This window comes from Mustela putorius, unplaced genomic scaffold, assembly GCF_011764305.1.
Source record: "Mustela putorius furo isolate JIRA1106 unplaced genomic scaffold, ASM1176430v1.1 tig00003869_pilon_pilon_pilon, whole genome shotgun sequence".
Taxonomy (NCBI): domain Eukaryota; kingdom Metazoa; phylum Chordata; class Mammalia; order Carnivora; family Mustelidae; genus Mustela; species Mustela putorius.
Genome location: NW_025422021.1, coordinates 31,116,586 through 31,135,431, shown reverse-complemented (window position 1 = coordinate 31,135,431; position 18,846 = coordinate 31,116,586). Strand labels below are relative to the sequence as shown.

Genomic DNA, 18,846 nt, shown 5'->3' with positions numbered 1-18,846 from the left:
GTCCTCCTGGCTGGCTCCCAGAAGGGACTTCTCCGGCAGAGAACACATCCCTGCAGAGGTGGGTACCCGCTTGGAGGTAGAGCATTTAAGAAGCTGAGGGAGACAGAGGGGCCCAGGTATACTCCTGGTGCAGAAGAGACCAGGGCCTCTCCTGGGGGTCTGAGAGCAAGCCCACGAGGTTTTGGACACAGAGCTACATCAGCAGCTCAGAAATTTCAGGAGAGCAGCTCCAGCAGACAGTGGGGAGGCAATGCCCCAGGGGAGGCCTAACCTGCTGAATCCAAGCTCAGTTCCTCAGAACCGAGGACCGCCTGGCCACAGACCCTGCAGGCCTGCCCTCAGGGAGCCAGCTGAGTCCAAGAACCCCAGACCAGCCCCAAAGGAGCATGGTAGCCCAGTGCAGCCTGCAGCGGCTGTACCCCAGGACCTGCACCAAAGATGCAGGGCCACGGGAAGGGGGACTCCTCTGGGGGACCACCTCTGAGAAGGAGGTGGCTCCTGGGAATAACTTGTTAGACTTTCGGTGGCTGAGGTGCTCCCGGCAGAGGAAGCAGCTGGACCAACGGTCATAAGGACGGGGCATGGCCTCAGGGGGCCACTGGCTATGATGCTGGAGAGCCAGTCATGGTCTCGGTGGGGGCCTGGAATGCTGAACTCTGATTCTGCAGAGACTGCAGGGGCCACTGATGGTTCTGGAGCAGATGAGAAGTTCCTGCCCAGACAAGGGACCAAGGCCAACTCGCCCAAAGCCGGGGTGTAGGCTGCACCACAGGGGAGTCTGGACACAGCCTACACGTCTGGGGGCGCCCCCGTGTCCACATGCTGGGCTTTGTTCTCTGCTCCGACAACCCTTTCCCCAGCCCCACCTTTTCTCCAGACTCTCCGAGCAGACCCTGCTGGTGGAGAAGCTCACAGAGGAAAACTCAAAGAAGGAGACCACCATCTCTTCCCTCAGGACACAGGTTCAAAAGCTGGTGCGCAGGGCTGGGAAAGCGGCTCTCTGCGGGGGGCCAGCCTAGGGTGGGGGTGCGGGCCCAACCCTGCTGAGGCAGCTGCTCTGGCCATGGCAGGCCCGGAGCCCTGGAGCCCAGCTGGATGCCTTGGAGGAGGAAGTTCAGTCCCTGCAGCACGTTCTGAAGAGCATCACAGAGGTGCAGGCCCTCGGTCCTTCCCACGGGAGAGCAGCTGAGGCGCTGGGGTCCTGAGGACTGACCACTCACGGGATCTGGAGGGTCCCCACGTGGCCATAGCCCTGAGCTCCCTACCTCCGTCCTCTCCTCTCCGCACCCTGAAGGTGGCCCAGGCGGATGCCGGGGGCCCAGAGCTGGCACGGAGCGGCGGGACGGGCACCGAGGAGGCACGGGGCCAGCAGGGGTGGCCCGCACGCTCTGCGTCCCCCTACCGGGGCATGTCCCCACTGCGGGCCCACCCCCTGGACACCCCGGAGCCTGCACTGCAGGCTGTGCAGAGAGCCATTGAGAGGCGGCAGCGACTAGAACAGGTGGGCACCCACGGCCCACAGGGGCAAAGCTGTGCCCGGATCCCCACCAGGGCCAAAGTGCCATTACAGGCCTGCTGTGGCTCCCCCAGAGCTGGATCCCTGGGGGCCACAGGGAGGGCATCCTGGGTGCCAGCACAGGGAACTGGGGGCCTTTAAGAAGGAAGTGGCTCCGGGGAAGGGTCTGGACACAGCCGGTGCATCTTCGAGGCCAGGGAGGTTTGGCTCTGGTTCTAAGGGCATCCTTCTGGGGAGAGTCTGGTCAAGGGTCAGCGAGGGGCTCACGCCGCACCCCCGTCCCGGGCAGGAGCTGCGCCTGCAGCTGGAGTTGTCACAGGCGGTGGCCACCAGGCTCCGGGAGCAGCTGTCCGAGAGCCAGCAGGAGCTGCAGGCCTCCAGGAGGCTCCTCCAGGAGCAGGCGCAGGAGCAGGGGCGGGAGCGCGAGGACCTCCTGCACCAGCTAGAGATGCAGAGCCGGGAGGCACAGCACTGCCGGGCAACCAGCGAGCTCCTACGAAGGTGATGGGAGGGCTGAGTGGGGCAGGGCAGGCAATGCCAGCCCAGGGGTGCTGCCAGCAGGAGGGAAAGAGGGGGCCCCACCTCCAGGACCAAAACTGCTCCTGGCGAGGCCCCCTCCCTTGTCCCCTCGGCCCCAGGGCCACCCACCTGCTCTGAGTCTCCTTGCCCTCAGCTGGGCCCACCTAGGTAGGCTGCCTCTGCCCAGGACGCACCTTCCCAGAGCCCGGACTCAGCGTATGCCCTGCCCCCCTCAGACTGCCTCTGTGCTCCACTTCCACACTCTCTCCCGCTTCACGCCTCCCGCCTCCTGTCTGACTCCCAGGACTCCTCCCAAGCAAGGGTCTGTCCATTCTTCAGAAATGGTTCATAAATCCCCCCGAACTCCCTTCCCTCCACATGCATTGGGGTCGCTTGAGAACCCTCCTGGATCTAGCGACCTATGGTACAGTTCGCCAAGAGGCTTTCTGGAGGTTTCTGTGGGCATCTTACTGCCCTGGGATTGGTGGGATTTGGGAAGTACAGGACAAGACTCTCCTGGGACACCTAGTCCTGAGTGAGGGGCTAGGTGGGACTTCTCAAAGCCACAGGCTGCCTGAGCTGGGATGTGGGAGGCCAGCAGGCTTGGGCTGGAGGAACAGGGCGCTTGCCCGGAAAGACAAGGGCAGAGGAGCTCAGCCTGACATGGGGTGTGGCACGGAGTGGTGGAGGAGGAGGGTACCTGGAGGGCCGAAGCTTTCCTCTGACGAGGGGAGGCCTTCCCGGGGGCAGACAGGAGCCAAGGTGGGGGAACACCGAGCCTTGCAATGAGCAGGGTGAGGCTGAGGGACCCTCTCCCCATGGAGCAGAGGGCAGTGGGGCCAGGTGGCTATTAGCAGGGGGCACTGCCTCCTACACCCATGGCTTAGAAGCACTGGTCTGGCTGCTAGGGGGCAAGCTGCAGCAGCTAGACAGGGGGTCCTGCGTGGGTGGGCACCTGAGCGTGTGGGGCAGAGGGGCCAGATCCCACGGGCACTGGGGAAAGGGAGGCTTCGGGACTGGGTGCTCCAGGGGCCAGAGCCCGAGGGGGAGCAGCTGAGGTCCAGATTCCTGGCTGAGGGGTGGCATGCTGAGAGGAACCCAGGGTGGATCAGCCTGTGAGCACGGCTTTGCACAAGGCTGCTACACCTCCAGGGCCCGGGGCTCCTGTGGGACAAGGTGAACAGGGTGTCAGCAGACGAGCAGTCCCTTCCTTCCCGCTGAGCTCTGCAAGGACTAGCTGAACTTGGCCTTTGTGTGGCAGAGAGCTGAGCTCGGCACACACCAGGGAGCAGGACCCTTGAGTGCTTTCAGGGCTCAGAGAAGACCTCCAGGAGGGGACCGGCCTGTCAGAGCCGGAGCTGGTTGGGTCTCTTCTGTCCCCCATCATGCTTCCTCAGCGTGCTGCCCTCGGTGGCCCCCTGGCCTGGCGTCCTGGCCCTGCCATGCTCCTGGGACTCCCCTAAGTTTGACTCTACCTAGGGGACGTCCCTCGGCTCCCCTTCCCCAGATCCAGTCCTGGGGCTGCCCCAACCTTCCGCCTCCCCTGCCACCAGAGAGAAAAGGGCTCTGGAGACTGCGGTGGACGAGATGAGGGGGAAGGCGGCCATTTCAGACGCAGAGAAGCAGAGGCTGGAGGCCCAGACCGAGGAGCTGCAGAGGGGCCTCCTGCTGTGGGCAGAGCGGAAGGAAGAGCTGATGCAGCAGGCCGAGCGGGGCCGCAGGGAGCTAGAGACCAGGTGTGCCGGGCAGAGTGGCTGCCACACCTCTCAGCCTCTGTGTCCCCAGCCACAAAGAGGGCCATGTCCTCACCAGGCTGGGAGTGGGGGCACCTGATGGGACAGCAGCGGCAAAGGGTTCTCCAGATTCCCCCAAGCTGGGCATCACCCACACCCCCTCACCCCTGCTCCAACCTCCCAGCAAGGTCTACTCCCTACCCCCAGGACCAGCGTGCGCTGTGAGTGCACACACACACACAAACACACACACACACACTCCTCACCCAGGGCTGTCAAGGTATGGACCAAGACCACCCACCCAGGCCTGAAACAGGACTAATGAGTTTCTGGGCCCTGCAAGGCTGTGCATGCTCCTCTGGGGCTCCCTGGGCTCGGAGGGATCTGCAGGTCATCATCCTGCCCATTGTGGCCCCTTCCTTGCCCTGAGGTAACCTCACAGTCTCTGTCTTCTGGTTTCTGGACCGCAGTCAAGGGCGCCTGGAGCAGCTGGAGGAGAAGGTCTCGGGGCTCAGGAAGGAGCTGGTGTCAGCCCAGGAGGCACTGAACTCAGCCCGGCTACAGAGGGATGTTCTGGAGAGCGAGAGGGAGGGCCTGCACAAAGCCCTGGCACGGGTACCCGCCCTGCCCGCTCTCCCCCACTGTCTACGCTGGCCTGCCCCCTCCCACTCACTTGTCTTCTCACCCTCCAGGGCCCTCAGTCCATCACCAGAGTTCCCAAAGCCACCAACAGCCTCCTGGGTCCCCAGCTGGTGGGCGCAGGCCTGTCCTGCCTGGCCACTGGCCACACCTGCCTCTCCGTGCATCTCATGGGGCTACCCCACCACATCTGGCTGCAGCCTGAGGACCCAGGGGGCCAGTGCCCACCTCAGAGGCCTCGACACCCTGTCCTGCCCAGAGCTCCCTCCCCTCCTGGCACCACAGCTCCACCTGGGCAGAAGGTCTGCTTGCAGATCTGAAGTCTCATCAGAGTGGCTGCGCTGTTCCCCTATAGGCCGAGTCCAGCAGCACTGACCTGGAACTGCTTGTGACCCGGCTGAAGTCAGAGGGAGCAGAGCAAAGGGACTCCCTGGCCAGGATGGCGGCCCTGACGGAGGCACTGGCTCACGACAAAGGCAACCTGAGCCACCTGGTCCTGCAGGTGAGAAGCAAGCCCCCCACCCCCTGCCATCTCCTCCCCTTCTCCATTCCTGCCGAGAGAGCAGGGGTCCGGAGAGGAGGCATACTGGGGTACAGGAGACTGCCAGGTCCCGCACAGGCCGGGCGGGGTGCTCAGCCCACAGGACTGAGGGTGCTGGCATATGGAACACATCTGCCTCCCTGCCTGCAACCCCCCTCACCACCCCCCTGCCACCATGGCAGCTGGAACAGGAACGGGACCAGCTGCGGGAGCAGCAGAAGGCACTGGAGCGGGAGCAGGCCAGAGCGCAGGAGCGGCTGGTACGGGCGGAGCAGCAGCTGGAGCTGATGCAGACGGAGCGCGGGGGCCTGCAGCGGGCCTGCGGGCGCCTGGAGCAGCAGCTGGAGCAGCAGCTAGAGCAGCAGCTGGGGCAGGTTGCCCGCTTCCAGCAGCAGAAGGCCCAGCTGCAGGAGCAGGTGGACCAGGTGAGGTGTCCGCCAGGCTCCCAGGCCCCACTCCCACCCAGCAGGGCTGCCCTGCCCGGCTCTCTGGGGCATGGAAGGCCACAGGTCACCTTTTTAAAGCCACACTGGCTCAGGATGATTGCTGAAGTGCCTTCTGCCACCAAAGCTAACCGCTAACCACTGTGGCCAGACTCAAAGTCTGCTCTGACACCGGCTTCCCGGTGCGGGGGTCGGGGGTTGGTGGGGAGGAGATGGGGGGCGTGATATGCAGAGAATCTGTACGTGGAGCCTGTCCCCCGTGTCCAGGGCCTGTCCTAGGACTCCCTCCGAGGACCGAAAGTCTCTGTCTCGTGACTTCCACACACTTGGGGGTCAGGAGTGTCACTGCTTCCTCCTCTGTCCTGTTTCTCTCCTCCCTGGACCTCTCTGTGCTCGCTGTTCTGTCTCAGTCTTTGCTCATGTGTTCATTCCCCCACTCTCCCCAGACCTCGGCCTTTGGAGGAAGGCAGGCTATGTGGGGAGTGACCCTGGAGCACTTTGCTTTCCTCCAATCCCAGCCTGTTGCCCCATGTGGAACGTTGCGCCCATAGTCTTGGGCACCTGGGGCCACCAGCTGTCTTGGGTGCTCTGGGACTCAGCTCCCAGTCCTTCTGTCCCTCGGGCTCTGTCCCATCCTTTCCAGCCCGTCTCTTCCCTCCTCCTGTCACTGGAGTGTGATTTGCACTCAAGAGCCACCGCGCAGGTCCACGAGTTGTGACCACTGCATGCACGGCATGGTTGGCACCGAGGAGAGGAGGATGGTCTCCCCAGGGCCTCAGGTCTACCCCGCCCCAGGCAGTCTCTGTGCCACGCACCCCACCCATGCACGGTTTCGCCTGTCCGAGAGCTTCTGGTAAAGGGAGCCGCAGAGCTGGGGCCGTGTCTCTGCACAATGTCAGGGAGTGCCATCGCACTTAGTCGTGGTGACCAGGGTTTTGACTGCCTGGTAACACTTCACATAGAAATAAACCACATTCACTTTCCCATTTCCTGGCCGCTGGGCATTTGGGCTCTTTGCAGTCTGGGTTTTGATGCACAAGGCGGCCATGGACATAAGTGTATGAGTTGCAAACATGTATAGGGAGGGGAATGTGGCCGTTGGGTAGGTGGGTGTCAAACCGAATAAGAAACGGGCCAGTGATTTTCTGAACTGGTTGCATTGCTTTCTCCACTGCCAGCAACGGACCTGTGGGGGGCGGGGCGGGCTTTCAGTGGCTTCACAGCCTCGTCCACACTTAGCATCACCCATTTCTGCTTTTCAGCTCTTCTGTGTGTGTGTGTGTGTGAAGTTATATACCATGGTGGTTTGAACTGACATGTCCTAGATAACAGATGATCTGAGCACATGTTATTATGCTCGCTGGAAGGTTGCATACCGTATTTTGTCAAGTGTCTGTTCAACTTTTGTGCCTGTTCTTACTGGGTGTTTGGTTATGGACATATAAGAACTTTTGATGTATCTTGAACGCGAGTGCCTTGTCAGATGTACCTGGAATAGTTTACTCACCTTTGTGACTTGCCTAGACATTTTCTTACTGTTGTTTTTAACTTTGGTAAAATCTAATTTGCCAGGTTTAAAAAAATGTGTGGTTAGCATTTCTTAAGTACTGTCTCAGACACTTTTATGTAGCCCAAGGACAACCAAATGCTCGCCTGTATCTTCACCCAACTCTAACATAGGGGTCTGTGAGTATGGCAATGGTTCTCCAAGTGTGCTTCCTAGGGAAGCAGCAGCAGCACCTGGGAACAAGGTAGAAATGCAGATTCTCAAAATGCCCTGCTCAAAACCGACTGAGCCAGAAACTGCAGGGTTGGCAGCAGAAATCTGGATTGTAAGGAGACTTCCAGGTGATTCTGATGCCCCCAAAATGTGTGAGCCCCTGGAGTGTCATGTAAAGTAAGACCTGCAGTCCGTTATTTTTCATACAAATGCCCAGCTGTCCCGGCACCAGTTTTTAAAGACTGTCCTTTCTCCCCTGAATTACCTTAGTGACTTGTTGAAAGTAAATTGAACATATGTCTGCACCTAGAGGCACAGATCAGATTGTTGACCTGTGCAATCTGCTCATTCTTTCCCCCAGACCACACAGTCTTGGTTACTGTACTTCTCAATAAAGCTTGAAATTAAGTAGCGTGGGTCCTCCAATCTTATTCTTCTTTTTCTCTTTAAGATTTTACTTACTTATTTGAGAAAGAGAGAGAGATAGCAAGAGAGAGCACAGTTGGGGCAATAGGCAGAGGGAGAGGGAGAAGCAGACCCCCCCGCTGAGCAGGGACACCCCCCCCCCCAAGCAGGACCCGATCCTAGGAACCTGGGATCATGACCTGAGCCAAAAGCAGATGCTTAACCAGCTGAGCCCTCCAGGCACAACTTTACTCTTCTTTTTCAAAATGGCTTTTGACTGTCCTAAATTTTTCACATATCCATGTGATACATTTCAGAATCAGCTTGCAAATTTCTGTCATTCCCCGCTCCCCCCACCCCCATAAAGCTTGCTAGAACCTCGATTAAGATTGTGCTGACTTTACAGGTCAATTTCAGAAGCCTGGACACCTTCACGACATCACGGTGTCCCTCCATAAAGGAGTGGTATCTCTCTTAATTCTCTCCGCTGTGTTTTGTGCTTGGTATAAATGTCTTGCCCACATTTGATTAAATTGATTCTTAAAGTTGATATTGTGAATTGCTTTGCTGTTTTAATTTTATTTTCCTACTATTCATTACTAGTGTAGAGAAGTACAGTCTCACCTATGAAATTTGAGTCACGTGACCTCACCAAGTTCACTGGTGAGCTCTAAGGTTTCCGTGTTCATAATCATGGCCTCTGTGAAAAGCAGCGGTTTCCTGTTTCTGGTGTGCACGTGGGTACAACACAGTTCTCCCAGGCCCCTCAGTGGACATTCCGGGTACTGACCAAAGCTTCTACCTTCTGGTGAGCCCTCCCTCCAGATTTTGTTTTCCCAATTCTGTTAAGACTGCCCGAAGTTCTATGTGACTTCTCAGATCCTTGGCTCCCACTTCTCATTCAGATTCATAGTCCGTTGGCCCCATACTTGTTTGGAGTTATTTTATTTTTAGAAAAAAGGAATACCATTTTAAAAAACAATACAGAATTTGAATCTCCCCTCCTCTCTGATATCTTTACCTCCCCAACTGCTATGGTAGCTTTGAACTCAAGGTTAGGTCTCCCTGGTCTTGTAAGCCTGCTGAAACCATAAGTCAAGTCCCCAGCCTTTAGGTAAGGCCTTATTCAAGGCTGCAAAGGAGCCTTGAACTACTTAGGAGCTGGCCAGTACCACGAGGGAGATCTGTGGTACAGTGTCGGGCTCAGCTGGACGGACCCCTGCTTGGGTCTTGACTGCTTTGGCAGCTCTTGGGCCATCATACAGTTTCTTATGTTGCAGGTACACTGCAAAATTTTCCAGCTGCCCCAGGTACCGGAGGGCTGGTCTTCAACCACCTCCTTCACCATTATCAGAAGCAGAAAGTTCTGGTCTCAATGTTTGAAGGATTTTTTAATAGGTCATAAAATAATACTAGGATAGCCATTATTGCCATTAGCATTTTGATGAATTCATCCCACTGTCTTCTGACTTTTCTTGTTGCTGCCTGGAAATCAGATGTCAGTCTTCTTGTTGCTCATTTTAAAGTAACGTGTGTTTTCCCCTCTGGTTTTGTTTTTGTTTTTTGGTTTTTGGTTTTTTAAAGATTTTATTTATTTATTTGACAGACAGAGATCACAAGTAGGCAGAGAGGCAGGCAGAGAGAGGGGGTTGGCAGGCTCCCTTCTGAGCAGACAACCTGATGTGGGGCTTGATCCCAGGACCTGGGATCATGACCCGAGCCAAAGGCAGAGGCTTTAACCCACTAAGCCACTCAGGTGCCCCTTTCCCTCTGGTTTTAAAAGGTGTCTTTCTTATTTCTGGTATTCAGAAACTTTACTATGCTCTGTGTCTGTGATAATTTCTTTGTATTTATCCTATTGGAGGATTATGGTTCATTTTAAATCTGTGGCTTGATGGATTTTACTGGATTTGGGATATTCTTGTGTAATACCTGTTCAAATTCTCCCTCTCCTCTCCTACTGCAACTTCAATTGTACACATGTTGGACCTTCTTATCTTGTCCCATGTGTCTGTCATACTCTTTCCTGTGTTTTTCATCCATTTCTCTCTTCATGATTCAGTCTGAATACATTCTTTTGTCTATCTTCCAGAGGAGTAGTCCTCTTTTCTGTCTAAGCTGGCATTGAATCCATATATTTATTAATTTCAGTCACTGTATTTTAAAATTAAATTGTTTCTAGTTTCTAGTTCTGTTGTGAAATTCCACATCTTGCCATCCATCTTCTCAAATGTTGAATCACAGCTACTTTAAACTCTGTGTCTGACAACTCCAATATCTGAGTACCCAAGAGGCCAGGAAGACATCGGTATTTATTTTATGTTCTTACATGTGTTTTTTTGTTTTCTTTTGTTTTGTTTTTTGCTATATGATCCTATCTCCTGATATGCCTGGTAATATTGATTAAATGCCAAATATCATGGGTCAAAAATTGTAGAAATAACTTGAGGATCTTGGTGACTCTATTCTTCCAGGAAGACTTACTTCTGGTTCTGGTGGGCAGTAAAGTAAATGATCACCACAGTCCCTGGTGTTAGTGACTCAGACCTGGGCTTCAGCTTGTATGAGGGATGATCTAGTTCTGATTCCATTCCACTACCAGGGTGAGGCCCTGTGCGGGTGCAACTGAAAGTTGGGCTGTTTGTTATGGCCCCTCTGCTATGATGGTTCTGATCTTGAGTTTTTGTTCCCCTGAGGCCATAGTCCCTTCAGAAACTCTCAGTTTTAGAAACTGAGAAATGGAGGCCAAAACTTCTAGATGAACAAATTCTGAGGACAGAAGAGATGCCAAGTGGTGGCTTCAGTCCTCTGTGTCCCTTCCTCTAGGTCTCAGTTCCTTCAATCCCCACTGCCGTGGTAGCTCTCTGAAGCCTTGTACAGATCCTTGTGTCCAATCCTGTCTAGAGTCTTGTGATGTTCTTGATGGAAGTGTTTGTCTACAGCAACCTTGTCCTCTGCCACCTTCTCCTGCCATTGCTGTTTCATGTTTTCTGCTCCCTGGACACTTGTGGGCCAACCAAGGCTACCATTTAGATCAGGGGCAGGCTCTCCCCTGGGAATGCTCAGATCAGGGACTTCTCTGCCTTTGCTTCAGGAGAGGAGGCCCCTCTGCTGTGAAAACACACACGTGCCCTTCTGAGGTCCAGCCTGTCTTCTGTCCACTCTCCTCACCCCTCTTCTCCCCCTCTTCCTCTGTGTTATTCTGCACAAAATTGCTTCTTTTCTCACCCTTCCCTCACCCTCCTACTTTCTGCCAGACTGTCCCTGCTCTCTCCCCTAGGTCACATGCAAGAAACAGGCCCTGGAAGAGCAGCTGGCCCAGAGCCTGCAGGACCAGGAGGCCCAGATGGACTCTCTGCAGAGGGCCCTGCAAGAGAAGGAGGTTTTGTCTGATGAGCGGACCCAGCTGCTGGCCAAACAGGAGGCCTTGGAGAGGCAGGTCCAGCTCACAGCTGAGGAGGCAGCTGACCTCAGGTACCCGGAGTCCTTCCAACAACTGGTGTCCACACAGCCTTATCCTTGAAGGGCCTCCATTGTGACAGTGGACAGGCACATACTCCAAGACTATAGATCAGAGCAAGTCTGTCTATGTGGGAGAGAGCAAGAGGCAAGCACAGTGCCTGGATAAGAGGAGCATCTAGAAGTGAATCTAGTGAGAACCCTGGGATAGCCCTCCTGAGCAAAGTGGCTCTACTGGCCAGATTCCAAGTAACCATAAACCCAGTTCAGACCAGCAGAAGGAAATCATGGGATGTCTTGCTCATAAATCTAAGAAGTTCAGGGTACACATGGCTTCAGGCAAGGCTGGATCCAGGTGCTTCCACAGTGCTATCAGGATCCTGTCTGTCCCTGCTCAGTACTACTTAACTCAGGGAATTTTGCCTTCAGGGATGCTCAGAGTAAGAGGTGGTAAATGGTCAATGGGCACTCCAGACTCCCTCCTCCAGCAGACATAGTGCCCTTCTCCCCACAAAATCCAAAATCTGTGCCATTGGTCATGATGAACGATTAGATGTTCTAAAACAATCCCAGGAGTTGCAAGGCTCAGGTTGGCAGGATGGAGTCCCGTGCCCACCCCTGAAGCCAGGGGCAGTGTCAGCCCCAGGGAACCATGAGGTTGAGACCAAGATGAGCTTCAAAGACCATCAGGAGTCACTTGCAGAAGGATTGAAACAGGCACTTGGAGGTGAGAACGAGGTGCCTGTTGGCTATTGCCCCATGGGCAGAGCTAGTTCCAAGGCCTCTGTGGAAATCCAAAAGCTGGTGGCTTTCTGACCCCAAACTTGCAGGCTCTCTTGAGAACATCTAAGTATTTTTGTAGAAAGGTTTCCTCTTGGAATTCCAGAATCTGGGGGTCACAAGAACCCTTCGAGTCCCAGGTCCTTAAACATCTTCACAGACAAGCCTCTTTTGCAAATGAAAGCTGATAGAGAAATTGGAACAGAAAACTTAACAAACTCTGCTCTGGGTCAGCAGGAGTGGAGATCCCTGCCTGCTGACCCCTCCCAGGCCCCACAGGTACTCAGAAGAGCAGGGGTTAGAGGCCCATCACCTGCCAACATCTTGGGCCCGGATCAATGGCAGAGGCTGGGCAGAGGCCTCAGGAGCCCAGGATCCCCTCTTCAAGCCCAGCCCTGACCACTGGGCCCAGGGTCCCTGCACCTGCCAACCCAGTGACCCCCAGACAGAACCCGCTGCTCGTTAAACTGCACTTCACAGTGAGCAGTCTGAGCTTCTACTGACAAGGCTGCTGGGGGCTCATCAAGCCACCTGTCCCGGGCACACGTGACCCCCAGCAGGCACAGGGTGTGTTTATCAGACAGGCACTGTGGGCTGGAAGGTGTGACCATGGCAGCCTTAAAAAGCTCCAGGTGATGCCAACAACCAGCAGGGGCGTGGAGTCCTGCTGTAGCTTGATTCTCCTGCTGTGGGCTGCATGACAGTGACGGAGGACCCCAGGGTTCAAGGTCCTACAGCCCCCACAGCAGGGCCTTGATGAGGCAGCAGCCCCACAGACACATTCTCAGTTCGCAGGGTACTGGGCCACTTGCTGGCCAGAGAGATGGGTGGGGTCTCTGCCTGGCCCCTGCCTGCACCCTGGCTGGTCTTGCCGGGCCTCTGCTCCAGGAGGCTGAGACTCTTGGGGCTTGATCTCACAATCCTGAGCTCATGGCCTGAGCTGAAATCAAGAGTTGGATGCTTAACCGACTGAGCCACCAGTGCCCCTCTACTATTTATATTGTTCTGAGTTGTTTATTTGCTGCTTGTTTTGTTTTGTTTCACTTAGCTTTTTAATCCATCTGAAAGATTATTTTGTGCAGGGCCTACTTTGGTTCTAGAGATCTAAAATGAATGAGATGTTTATTCTGTTTTTCTTGTGATTTGTGAAACTGGCCTGGAGGGCACTGTCCCACTGTCTCAGAAATGAGCTCTGCACCATCCCTCATCAACAGGACTGCCTGGGTGACAGGCCCCACTGTATGATGACTTTCTGCAGGGCCGAGAGGGACTCTCTGGAGAACAGCCTCTTTGAGACCCAGCAGTTGTCCAGGCAGCTACAGGCACAGAGGGAACAGCTGGAGGGAGAGGCCCAGAGCATGCGGCTCGCTCAGCAGGCCTTGCAAGGTGCTCCCCGTGGGGGCTCTCTCTGATCTTCTCCCCCTGTCAGAGGATCTCAGTCCCCAGATATGCTGCTTCCACTCCCCAGTGCCCCGAAGGGAAGCAGACACAGGTCTGGAGCTCACAGGGCTGGACAGCTCCTGCCACTCTTGTCTGGGAGGGATGGGCACCCACCCCACCTGCTTCCAGGGATGGGCCCAGACACCAAACTGGGCTATGGCCACAAGATCAGAAAGTTGGGTCCCTGCCCCTCAAGGTGAGAACTTAGGACGCACACAGTGAGGCAGGGAGTGCTTTGTCCCCTGGCTCTGGCAGCCTCCTCAGAACAGGTGGCTGTCCCTCCATGGGGCTGGCACTCCACAGGGGGTTCGTAAGGGCCACGGAGGTTCTGTGCTGTGGGGGCCTCGTGGCCAGCCCCTGATGCACCTGTCACTTCACAGTGGAAATGCAGCAGCTGAAAAGTTCCTGGGAGGTCCAGGAGACAAAGCTACAGTGGGACATGGAGAAGCTTCAGCGGCAAGTGGCGCAGCAAGAGCGGGAGGGGCAGCTGGCCCTGGAGAGTCAGGCATTGGCCCACCATGAGGACCTGGCTCGGCTCCAGAGGGAGAAGGTCTGTTTCTGTTGGGCTGCCCAGCTGCCTGGTCACTTCCCTGGGGTCTACCATGTCCTAAAATGCAACAAACAACTGGCAGCGGGAGCCTAGGAGACCAGCCAGGAGACAGAGGTGCCTTAGCCATGCCATGGCTAGGGCCAGAGGAGGACTCTTCGAAGTTCAAGTGAGCCTGAGCCACCCAGAGCCTGGGGCCTGTGTGCCAAAGAGACTAGACCCCATGCAAGCTGACCTGGCTGCAGTCTGAGGGCCAGTAGCTGGAGGGAGGTTTCCCTGCGGGTTGTGCTTGATGTATTATACATCTTATGAATGTGGAGGCTCTGGAGGGGCTTATGAACCACTACATAAATGTGGGAGGGCAGAAGGAGAGACTCAGGTCCTGCTTTGGTGTCACCATGTGAGACAAATGTGATATGGCAGGAGTGGCCAACCTCTGGGGACCTGTCCTGCCCTGCTGTCTGTCCCATGAACCAGGTCCCACTTAGGACCTGCTGGTCTCACATGTCCTGACCTATGCAGCCATCACAGCCTGTCCCTTTATGTTGGCCCAGGAGAACCTGAGTCTGTCTCTGACAGAGGAGAAGGAATTGGCAGCTCGTCAGTTGGAACAGGAGAAGAAGCTGGTGGCAAAGAATGCAGCCAAGAGGGAGGCTCTGAAGGATGAGATTCAGAGCCTGAAGCGTGAGAGGGATGAGAGTCTCCTCCAGCTTGAACATGAGATGCAACAGGTGACAGGGGACTATGAGGCAGCAGGAAACATGCACATCCACATCACCATGCCTTCTCTCAACCAGCAAGAGAGCTATGAGGGCAACCTTTCTAGGTCACTGCTATTGCAACTATGGTCTTCCACAGAAGTTCTGGTGGACAGACATCCACCCCCCTGCTCATCCATCCAGAAACCCATCCATCCATCCACCCACCCACCCATCAATCAATCCTTCCATCCACCCATCCATCATCCATCCATCCATCCACCCATCAATCCATCCAACCCATCAATCCATCCTTCCATCCACCCATCCGTCATCAATACACCCATCCATTCACTCATCCACCCTTCTACCCATCAATCCTTCCACACACCCATCATCTATCCATCCATCCAACCACTAATCCATCCACCCACTAATCTGTTCACACATCCACACACCAATCCATCTATCCACTCACCCACCAATCCATGCATGCATCCACCCATCCACCCACCCATCATCCATCCATCCACCCATCCATCCACTAATTCATCCACCCATCCACCCACCAATCTATCCACCCATCAATCCATCCATCCACCCACCCACCCATTCACCTCTCCACCCATCAATAAATCCATGCCTCCATGCATCCATCCACCCACCCATCCATTCATTCATCCACCAGTTCATCTATCCATCCACCCATCAATCCATCCATCCACCCACCAATCCATGCATCCATGCATCCATCCACCCATCCATCTACCAATCCATCCACCCATCTATCCATCCATGTACTTTCCTGTCCCTCCATTTATCTGTCCATCATCCATCCATCCATTCACCTGACTTGCCATCCTTCTATCTATACACCCAGCTGATGTCCCACATACATGGCCATCTATCCACATGCCTAATTTTCCATTCACACACCTAACTGCACATCTATCCATCAATTTGCTTAAATACCCATCCAACTATCCTTGCACCCAACTATCCACCCATACATTCATATGGCCATCCATCTATCTAACCACTCACTTGACCATCTATCTATCACATCCTTCCTTCTATCCACATACTCATCTGTTCATCCATATCCACCATCCATCTCTGTGTCTGATCATCCATCCACCTGATCAGTCAGCCAGTGTGTGGAGAGCTGACTGAGCAGAGGCACAGAGGTTGGGCCATGTTACACAGAGCGAAAAGGCCCCATCGACTCCACTCAGGACAAGGGATGCCTCTGGGGTGATGCTCCTCCCCAAGCAGGGGTGTGCAATCAGGAACACACCACATCCTGGCAGAGGCTTTACCACCCACTCTTCTGCTGCAGCCTCTCCTTAAAGAGGCCTCTGAGCCTCACAAGCACCATGTCCCTCAAATCCCTCTAGGCCTTGTCCCTGAAAGAAGAAGAGGGGAGGCTACTAAGGGAAGAGCTCTTCAGGTCCACGCAGGAGCTGGAGCAGGTGCGGCAGGAGGCCCAGAGCCGGCATGAACAAGCCGAGGTGAGCCCTGGGGGCCCAAGCAAGACCCTGAGCACCCAGCCTGGCGGGCACAGAGGGATCCCCAGATGTACCCTCTTCCTGCCTGGTCCTGGGGACACAGCCCCTTCCATCCTGGCCCCCTGAGCCTGAATGTCCCCTGGGAAATATCCAGGTCTCCTTCTGGGAGGAAACACTGTCTTAATGGGAAGGAAAGACCAAAAGAACCAAAGCTGGGGGTGGGTGGGGGCTGTGAGAATCGGTCCCTGCTCCCCAGCAGTGGGCCTGGCCAGGAAGAAGCCAGAGAGAGGAGGGCCTGGGGCCACAGGCAAGCCAGCAACAGAGAAGGGCGGAACCCAGACCTGGGCCCCAGCTAGCCCCACAGACATCCAGCTCTGCCCGTCTGTGCACCTGAGCTGCCCTTGGAATGGAACTGCAGTAAACAAGTGTGAGGCCTCTGGGGCCTGCTTGTTAGATGCCTCCAAAGGAGAAACCCAACCTGGGAAGTCCAGCACTGTGCCCGAGGCAGACCTTCACTGAGAAGGACGCCAACAGAGAAGGACGCCCAAGCTGAGCCAGAAGAGAGGCATCCCTGAGGCATGAGGTGTGGGAGAGACCCCGTAGGGACTGGCCCACCGCTGCATTGAGGCTGCCTCGGGCAACCAACTGGGTCACCTGGGACACTGGACTCCACCTGGAGCCCATGTCAGGGGTCAGGGCAGGCAGCAGCAACTAGGACTTGGAGTGGGGGCCATGACCTTGGGGGCCCTGTGCCTCCCCATGGGTGGGACACCCACAGCTGTGTGCCATGGGGGGGGCTCCACCAGAGTGTCTCTGCACTCTCCTCCCCTCACCCCATGTGCCTGACACGGTCACTCGGAGAAGAGCTGCCTGGAAGGGCTCCTGGCACCCATGAAAGTACTGTCCAGGAGCCTCCCTCCCTGGAGCCCCTGCCATGCTCTGTCCCACCCTTAGCCTGGGTGGCCCCACCAGTGAGTGCTGGACAGGACCCTCCTGAGACCTGAGGCCCCAGGAGGGCAGATTCGGAGCGAGCTAAGTCCCAGAGGGATGTTCGGGCCGCCTGAGTGGGCTGCATGGTCTCTATGGGAGTGGTCCAGCAGCCACTTTCCGGATGCTGTGTGGTGACTACATGTTTAGGCTGACAGTGACGTGGGTGTCCCCTAAGGCCCCCACCTATGTGAAAGTTCAGGAAACCAAGGCTGAAGGGGCCCTGTGTTCACCCAGACTCAGGGACAGGGCCTCCCCTTTCCCCACCACTGCCATGTCTTCTGAGCTGGGGTCTGCCTTTCTGGCCCTACGCTGGCAGGCAGGGTCCCACAGAGTAGGACTAGAGGCCCTTTGTCTGGGAAGGGTGAGCCCCTGCACTGACCACAGAGGATGCCCTAGCCATGGGGCCGTGGGACCCGGGGGGCTTCTCCCATGCCCGGCCAGCCAGTGAGGGTGGAGGTCCTGAGCTCCTGGGCATGAACGCTGAGCCTACTGCCAGCCCCAGGCCTCCTGAAGTTGGTGATATTTGAGGGCAGGGCCCTCTCGCTGCCAAATGGCTGTTCTTGGACCCTCAGCGGGGTGGGCCCAACAACAGCGTTTTAGGGATGAGAGAGGTCAGTGCTTGAGTCCCTGACTAGGCCACTGCAGCCGACCCTGCTCTGGCCTTGGGCTGGAGACCCCAGAGGAAAGACGTGGGTGGCAGGGTCAACCCCTCCCTGTGGGGAGACCCCTCTGGGGCTTCCTCACCCTGTCTCCTGGGTACCTGGCATCGGGAGCATTGGCAACTATTGGCGTGAGGACATTGACCTGGAGTCCCAGGCCAGGCTCTGGTCCCCAGCCACCTGGGACGGCCCGTGTGAGGACAGCGTCTGGCTGCCCGCATGGGCTTCAGCTGACCACCAGCTGCCCAAGCCTCGGGCTGCCCGTGGATGCCGTGGCCAGCTTGCTGCTCCCTCCAGGCCACCATCAGTGCCACAACAGCGGAGCTGAAGGCCCTGCAAGCCCAGTTTGAGGATGCCATCTCTGCCCATCAGAGAGAGGCCACGGCTTTGGGCGAGAGTCTTCGGGAGATGGCAGCAGAGCGAAGCAACGCCAGGAGAGAAGTAAGGGGGTGTCAGCGGGGAGGGACAGAGGCAGTTCCAGGAGAGCCGGGATGCCGGGAGTGGGGAGAGAAGGCCTTCCCGACAGGCAGGTGTGACCCAGGGAGCAGGGAGGGGAAAGCTGGACCCTCGGCCCAGAGACCCCTCCATCCTACCAGCCCTGGGAACAGCCTTGGCGAGGTGGTGCTGGCCAGGCCCAGCCGACAGGCGGCATGGGGTATAGACCCCACGGGACCGGATATCAGGGGGGGGTGATGCTGCCTGGAGATGACTGGGGTGGAGGGGCAGAAGTGTGGGTGGTTTGTGGGGTTTCCAGGGGCGGCCATGCATGGACCTGGCCAAGGAGTCAAGGTCAACACAAGGCCCCCAGGAGCCACGTGACAGTGTCCTGTGGTGGAGAGAGTCCTGGGCAAGGCAGGCCAAGCTTCAACACAGCAGGCAAGCAAATCGGGGAGGTGTTTCTGAGGGAGCTGTGACAGGACCCGGGGAGCCTGGAAGAGGGGAGGGCAGGAGGGCACAGGGATTTGGGCAGGGGGAGGGTAAGCTATAGCCCAGGTGGGGCCGTGGGAGGGTAGGGTTTGTGCTCTCCCTGGGCAAGGAGCCAAGGCCGCAGGCAGCAAGCACGCTGACCGGGAGCTCAGGGGAACACAAGCTCGGACCAAGCAGCAGAAAGGAAAGGGGCTCCTCAGCCCTCCCCCAGCCCCCCAGGGGCAGGCCCCAGCAGTAGAGGGAGGGGGAGGGAGAGAGCATGATTTAACATGACAGGCTGTTTACTTTGGCCCCCAAAGAGAAAGGTCTCCTTTCAACAGAT

General features: G+C 56.5%; 1 protein-coding gene across 13 annotated transcripts in view; it reads left to right on the top strand.

Moving 5' to 3' along the window:
* The window catches only part of CROCC2 (ciliary rootlet coiled-coil, rootletin family member 2), a 62,793-nt gene that overhangs the window by 19,015 nt on the left and 24,932 nt on the right, over positions 1-18,846 (top strand). For 12 of the 13 annotated variants that reach the window (XR_006602539.1, XM_045066891.1, XM_045066892.1 and 9 more), the window contains 14 exons: positions 878-974; positions 1,071-1,151; positions 1,295-1,501; positions 1,806-2,017; positions 3,589-3,771; positions 4,239-4,383; positions 4,763-4,909; positions 5,131-5,373; positions 10,797-10,990; positions 13,014-13,141; positions 13,576-13,745; positions 14,297-14,473; positions 15,838-15,951; positions 17,895-18,038. Coding sequence is in view for 12 of the 13 variants with exons in the window: in XM_045066891.1 (XP_044922826.1) it covers positions 878-974; positions 1,071-1,151; positions 1,295-1,501; positions 1,806-2,017; positions 3,589-3,771; positions 4,239-4,383; positions 4,763-4,909; positions 5,131-5,373; positions 10,797-10,990; positions 13,014-13,141; positions 13,576-13,745; positions 14,297-14,473; positions 15,838-15,951; positions 17,895-18,038 (2,242 nt within the window). In the remaining variant the exon portion in view is untranslated. The remainder of the gene's footprint in view (positions 1-877; positions 975-1,070; positions 1,152-1,294; positions 1,502-1,805; positions 2,018-3,588; positions 3,772-4,238; positions 4,384-4,762; positions 4,910-5,130; positions 5,374-10,796; positions 10,991-13,013; positions 13,142-13,575; positions 13,746-14,296; positions 14,474-15,837; positions 15,952-17,894; positions 18,039-18,846) is intronic. The other variant, XM_045066885.1, reaches the window with a different exon arrangement.